General features: G+C 34.0%; 1 protein-coding gene across 1 annotated transcript in view; it reads left to right on the top strand.

Annotated features, from left to right (window-relative positions):
- LOC122252672 (von Willebrand factor A domain-containing protein 7) overlaps positions 1-7500 on the top strand; it is a 21824-nt gene that overhangs the window by 12037 nt on the left and 2287 nt on the right. The window contains exons 8-17 of the mRNA XM_086538663.1: positions 532-669; positions 967-1163; positions 1473-1629; positions 2858-2987; positions 3201-3283; positions 3497-3683; positions 4016-4231; positions 4377-4590; positions 5318-5474; positions 6028-6160. Coding sequence (XP_086394789.1) covers positions 532-669; positions 967-1163; positions 1473-1629; positions 2858-2987; positions 3201-3283; positions 3497-3683; positions 4016-4231; positions 4377-4590; positions 5318-5474; positions 6028-6160 — 1612 coding nt within the window. The remainder of the gene's footprint in view (positions 1-531; positions 670-966; positions 1164-1472; positions 1630-2857; positions 2988-3200; positions 3284-3496; positions 3684-4015; positions 4232-4376; positions 4591-5317; positions 5475-6027; positions 6161-7500) is intronic.

The raw sequence follows: 7500 nt of genomic DNA, 5'->3' as shown, positions 1-7500 counted from the left end.
ACGGATGAGGGAAATATAACAAAAAAAAAGGAGAGCTTCCAGTCGCCAGGAAAAGGGGTAAGAAAAACGGACAGAAAAGTCGCCGCGACTGAATGGCTGACAGAGAATGAATCGTTCCACGTCTGGCTCTCCGAAGTCATAATGAATATTGCAGGATGTTGCAGACGTTTACCTCGATGTTTGATGTTAGGATTGATAATAGTGTCAACAGTTGCAGAACAAGCATCAACAACAACTTCAAAAACGTGAATTGCTATAAATGATGATACTGATAACAACAAAAATGTTAATGATAAAAAACAATAATGGTAATGATAAAAACAATGATGATGATGACATAAACAACACTAATAATACCAATAGAAAAATAATAACAATAATATGAAAGATAATAACCATGATGACACAACCGAAAAGAAAAGAAACTCAATCCAACCGTGTCATAACTCACAATTTAACTCTCTCTTTCTCTCTCTATCTCTCTCTCTCCCCCCCCACCCACCCACACTTACCTTCACCATGTCCCTTCAGCTCAGCATGTCCGCCCTTAGGCTGGCCCTCCATCACGCTCCGCCCCACGCCCACGTCTACCTCTTCACCGACGCCTCAGTCAAGGACCCCGAGCTCTTTGACACCGCCGTGGCCCTCGCGCACGCTAAGAACATCAAGGTTGGTTCCTGGGGGGTTGTCATGGGGGATTATATCTATATCTATCTAGCTATGTATGTATGTATCTTTGTATCTGTGTATGTACTATCTATCTATCTACATATCTATATATCAATATCTATCTATCTATCTATATATATATGTACTCACGCACACACACACACACACATACACACACACATACATACATACATACATACACACACACACACACATATACACACCATAGCATTGAAATCTAGTAATAGACGTATGCAACACATCACCAACATCCCTGACCTCCCAAGGGCATTTCAGGTGACGCCCGTGCTCACAATGCCAGTCGACTACGGAGGCATAAGTGGCAGGATGCTTCTCCCTGAGGAGGAAGAGGAGGCAGAGGAGGTAGCGCTGAGTGATGCTGAGGTCAAGGCTAATGACATCGCTGAGGTCACGGCTGAGAGCGAGGCGGAAGGGAATACTCTTAGTCAGGAAGGAGATGGTAGGAGTATAAGGTAAGTTAAGATCAGTTCAGATGTTTTGATGATGACTGACCTCTTAATGGGTCAGCAGTTTGGTTAGTAATTGTGATAGATATATCGGCAGTGATAACAACAAGCAAAAGGATTTTTATTAGTCAATATAAGGTCAATAAGGATGATAATGATAACAACAAAAGCAGCAATTATGATAATGATGATAAAAAAAAAATGATAAGAATATCAAAACAATAACAACATCAATAACAACAATGACAGAAGTTACCATCATCATAATCATCACCATTATCATAAAGATAACGAAAAAAAACACATAAAAAACAGGAACAAACGCACTGCAAGCAGACCGCGGCCCCGAAGGCAACTGCGGAGCTTCTCCAAGTACGCCGAGCTGGCCGAACGGACCGGAAGTCAAGTGATCGAGTCTCCGGGGGATCGAGTTGAGGAAACGGCGCGCATCCTCGAGGAATCCAAGAAACAGGTGGGAGTGTCTTGGGTAGGAGAGTCCTATTTCTTTCTTTTTCTTTCTTATTTATTTATTTTTATTTATTTATTTCATTATTATTATTATCATTATTATTATTATTATTATTATTAATATTATCATCATTATTTATTATTATTATTATTTATTTATTATTATTATTATTATTATCTATTTATTTATTATTATTATTATCATTTATTTATTATTATTATTATTATTATTATTTTTTTTTTGGGGGGGGTCTTTTTTTCTTTTTGGTGAAGAATTATATGTAGGAAAAAGTGCCAGGAGTTTTTTTTCTGGATATTTCAGGGAAAGTAGTGACTGGGGAGTGGGGTGGGGTAGGGTGGGGGTAGGGTGGGGGATGAGGGTGTCATAAGCTAGAGTTTTTTTTTTCTTTCTTTTTCTTTCTTTTAACAGGAGAAATCCTGTGACTGGGGGTAAACTGTCATAAGCTAGTGTATTTTTTCTCTTGTGTTTAGAGATAATAAAAAAAGATGTAACGGGGGTCTTTTTGTTATTTTTGTTTATCACAGGAAAATAATTGTGACTGTGGGGGAACAATATCATATTTTTTGTATATTCATTGACATAAAAAAATAATCATAACTGCATGGGATAATGTCAAAATATTATTGTTATATCTCTGTGTCTGTCTAAGTGAAAGTTTATTTATATAAATCCTCTGATAACGATATCAAATTAGGAAAATATGAGTAGCATATTAATGATTTGGATGATTATGATAATCATTATAAGAATGAAGATAAAATACTGCCAACGATGTAAATAAAGATGATAAAGATGATCATGATAATACCAAGAATAACAACATCTACTTCCACTACTACTACTGCAATGATAATAAGGAATATTTAGTAATGTCAATATTAACAATTGCGATGACTATTTCAATAATGATAATGAATAAGAATAATAAATGTGATAATAATAATAGTAAGAATAATAAAGGTGATAATAATAATAACGATAATAATAACAATAATAATGATAATAATAATAATGATGATGATCAAGATGATATTTATAATAATAATAATAATGATAATGATAATGACAACAACAACAACAGCAATATCAACAACAACAACGAAAATAATAATAGTAATAACAATAACGCTGATAGAAATCATATCAACATCAATCAGCAACAACAGAACTAGCAATGATAGATCCGTCCACGTGACTTTTACTCCTCCAGGCAATCCTGTGGCAGGACAACAGTGTGACGTCATCACAACGCATCAAGATTCCTATTGATTCGCTCGTGAGTGACTTTGAAGTGTCAGTCACCGGTCGCCTCTCTTCGGCTGTTCTCAATTCACCTTCGGGTAAACTCATTTCTGATGGTTTGGTATCCCTAGCTAGTATTATCAACTGACTTCCATTTTTTGGGATTATTTGTGTGACGATGTGCACGTTGTGGTTGATATATCCCTTTGTGTTTTATTTTTTCGTCTTCATCTTCATCGCCATCTTCTTTTTTTTTCCTTTTTTTCTTTTTTTTTGTTTTGTAAGATCTTCATCGTACCCGTTTTCCCCAGGTTCAAGATTCGACCTCCTTGTAAGAAACAACAACGCTGGACAGGGTTATGCTGTGGTGGCATTTACACCCTACCTTGCTCGGGTAATAAGGACAGTCTAAATAACGCTGATATTGATAAGCTCAACACGTGATTAGAAATATCATCTTTTTGGAAATGAACTTTTACATATCCATTCTTTTAAAGAAAGTCATTGAAATTGTATATTACAAACACCCCAAAAGTTTTATTTATTTTTTCTTTATTGTCACATATCATTTGGAAACATCAACACAGTCACGTTGAAACCCTTCTAGGTCCGCGTTGACATGTCCCAGCGGCGAAACGACGTCGGAGAATGGACCTTGCAATTCAACCCTTCAGATGAGTCATCGGTGGTGATTTCAGCCCACACGCCCATGGACATCATGCCCAACTTTTACATCCCAGATACCTTTGGCAATCACCCTTCTTTGCAACGGGTCGCTGGACAACCAAGTAAAAGTATGTTTGTGTGTTTGTGTTTCTCATCCCCATTACCTGTTATGTTTATCTAATTATTGATATGGATACCTAACTTCTTGGCAACCTACCTCTTCTTACTGCTCCTTTCACCTTGCTGCCCGCCTACCTTGTTCTTATTTACATATCTGTCTGTCTATATTTCAGCCTGTCTATTGCACTCTCCGGCCAACATTCTGTCAGTGACATTTCATCATCTATAAATCAGATAAACACATGTTTCCTTCTCGTTCTACGGCTACAATGAAGAGAAAGGCAGGACCATCCCACTCAATACCTATCCTTCGACCTCTTAATACCTATTTTTTTCTTAGGTTCTGATACCTACCTGGACGTCGTTATAACGGGCGTGGACATATCAAATCTCCGTCGCGTGGACAGAGCATACTTGAAGGACTCCACGGGAAGGGAACTCAGTAACCTGGACTTCCCCATCAAGAGCCCGAGGAGGAACACGTACCTGAAGTTTCCTGCTAGAGATCTGCGAGCTGGACGGTTTACGGTGGTTGTTACTGGGATCGACGGCAGTGGTGAGTAGTCGGTAATTTGATATACAAGTGAAGCGCGCAGATTATCATTCACATTGTTTTGTTTTTATCAGAGACATTCACCTTTGATAACTGATAACATGCTGATATCAAAAGCACGATAAACTGAAGTTCATATGTGTAACAGGACATCCCTTCCGACGCGAGAGTGGGACACAGTGGGACCTGGTGGATTCCTCGTTGGGCTTTCCCTTGGGGAGAGAGGTCTGGGGATCTCCCGGGGACAGCCTCAGGATACCAGTCACCATTACGAACACCAACGCTGATAATGTGGCTCCGAGCACCTACTTTGTCAGTGCTTATGATGCCTTGGGTTCCATCGTGTCTCTTGACCAGAAGAGGTAGAGTTGATTTTAATGTCATCCTTGTCTTACTATGTACCGATAGATTGTTCATTCCATCTTCGTATCTATTTCCTGTAATATAGCTTATATATTAGCCTACTGTAGAAAAAATGAGACTGAATAATCTCCACAACGCAAGATATGTAATTGACAAGTTTCGGATTATTCCGTCATCAGAACTACACAATGTACATCAGAACGATGGCGGAGTCATCCGGAACACGTCATATATATATATATATATATATATATATATTATATAATTATATATATATATATATATATATATATATATATATATATATATATATATATATATATATATATACATATATATATAATATATATATGTGTATGTATATATATATATATATATATATATAATATATATATATATATATATTTATATATATGTATATATATATATATATATATATATATATATATATATATATATATATATAAAATATATATATATATATTATATATATATATATATATATATATATATATATATATTATATATATATATATATATATATATATATATATATATATATCTTACGTTGTGGAAATTATTCACCCTCATTTATACCTTTTTTCTACATTTTCCGCAAGGAACTCTGTTTATAAGCCTACTTTTATAAACAATAATCATAGGGGTACCAAACGCTACCTCGCATTGGCCAGTGTGTGTAACCTCTTCCAAAATTGCGCCTCTTAGAGTGACGCTGGGAAGGAACGAGTCGGTAATTCTGACGGTGACGATGGTTATGGCTCCCTCTGCTCGTCCCTACACAACCAACACGCTAGTTGTCACAGCCATTTCTAATCGCGGCGACACGTCCCATACGCAGGCGCATCTCTCCGTTGTTCCGAAGGTGTGTAACTGTATATTTGACAGTGGGTTTAGATACATTTTTTTCCAGACTCTCCTTTCTCTCTTTCTTTCTTTTTCTTCTCTTCTCTTCTCTCTCTCTCTCCATTACTTATGACTTGTATATACTGTGTATCTAGGCGCGATGTTATACAAGCTAATGTACAAGACATAGAAAATGTTTGAAAATAGCGAAATGCCGTGATTTTTCTTTGAAAAGTCTTATTGCTTTTCCCTTTAAATTCTACAATGACCCACAATGACCCCAGTAAGCTAATCTATCCCTCATAAGCTCTGATGATACAAGAAAAAAAGGCCCCATTTCAAACTCAGACTTACAAAAATCAACAATACCAACAATAATAACAATCTCAATATCAACAATGACAATAATACTAATGAACCTAATCAATACCAACGAAAACAAACAAACAAACAAAAAACAAAACAAAACACGAACGATAATAAAAAAAAAAAATCGATCAATCAATCAATTAATCCACACGTACGTCACCAATCATAATCCTATCCCAGTCTCTATCCCTCTCTCCTTACAGGCCTTCCTTGCCGACAGGATACCTCCGACCTGCCAACTACTGAGCAAATCCCCGTGTACAGGTTACCTCACACTCGAGACCTGTAACCAGCGGCTTTGGACGGCAGTCGTTAGCCTCAGAGATGTTGGATCAGGTATTTATTTTTTAGGATCTTTAAGGGTTTATTTACAGGTTTATTATTGTTTTTTTTAAGGATTTTTAAGGGTTTGTTTATTTTTTTTAGGATCTTTAAAGGTTTATTTGCAGGTTTATTCATTTTTAGGATCTTTAAGGGTTTATTTACAGGTTTAGTTTTTTTTAGGATCTTTAAGAGTTTATTTACAGGATTATTGTTTTTTTTTAGAATTTTTAAGGGTTTATTTACAGGTTTATTATTTTTTTTTCAGGATTTTTAAGGGTTTATTTACAGGTTTATTTTTTTAGGATCTTTAAGGGTTTATTTACAGGTTTATTTTTTTCAGGATTTTTAAGGGTTTATTTACAGGTTTATTTTTTCAGGATCTTTAAGGGTTTATTTACAGGTTTATTTTTTTTCAGGATTTTTAAGGGTTTATTTACAGGTTTATTTTTTTTTAGGATCTTTAAGGGTTTATTTACAGGTTTATATATATATTTTTAGGATCTTTAAGGGTTTATTTACAGGTTTATTTCTTTTAGGATCTTTAAGGGTTTATTTACAGGTTTATTTTTTTTTAGGATTTTTAAGGGTTTATTTACAGGTTTATTTTTTAAAGGATCTTTAAGGTTTTATTTACAGGTTTATTTTTTAAAGGATCTTTAAGGGTTTATTTACAGGTTTATTATTGTTTTTTTTTTTTTTAGGATTTTTAAGTTTTTTTTTTTTTTTTAGGATCTTTAAAGGTTTATTTGCAGGTTTAGTTTTTTTTTAGGATCTTTAAGAGTTTATTTACAGGATTATTGTTTTTTTTAAGGATTTTTAAGGGTTTATTTACAGGTTTATTATTATTTTTTAAGGATTTTTAAGGGTTTATTTACAGGTTAATTTTTTTTTAGGATCTTTAAGGGTTTATTTACAGGTTTATTTTTTTAGGATCTTTAAGGGTTTATTTACAGGTTTATTTCTTTTAGGATCTCTGAGGGTTTATTTACAGGTTTATATATTTTTTTAGGATCTTTAAGGATTTATTTACAGGTTTATTTCTTTTAGGATCTTTAAGGGTTTATTTAGTTTTTTTTTTTTGGATTTTTAATGGTTTATTTACAGGTTTATTTTTAAAAGGATCTTTAAGGTTTTATTTACAGGTTTATTATTTTTTTAGGATTTTTAAGGGTTTATTTACAGGTTTATTTTTTAGGATCTTTAAGGGTTTATTTACAAGTTTATTTATTATTATTATTATTTTTTAGAGTCTTTAAGGTTTTATTTACAGGGTTTTTTTTTTAAGATCTTTAAGGGTTTATTTACAGGTTTATATATATTTTTAGAATCTTTAAGGTTTTATTTACAGTTTT

The sequence above is a fragment of the Penaeus japonicus genome, unplaced genomic scaffold (assembly GCF_977035675.1).
Source record: "Penaeus japonicus unplaced genomic scaffold, GWHDUDI00000001_assembly GWHDUDI00000007, whole genome shotgun sequence".
Taxonomy (NCBI): Eukaryota; Metazoa; Arthropoda; class Malacostraca; order Decapoda; family Penaeidae; genus Penaeus; species Penaeus japonicus.
The sequence above is the reverse complement of the archived record's forward strand: the minus strand, read 5'-3'. Positions and strand labels throughout refer to the sequence as shown.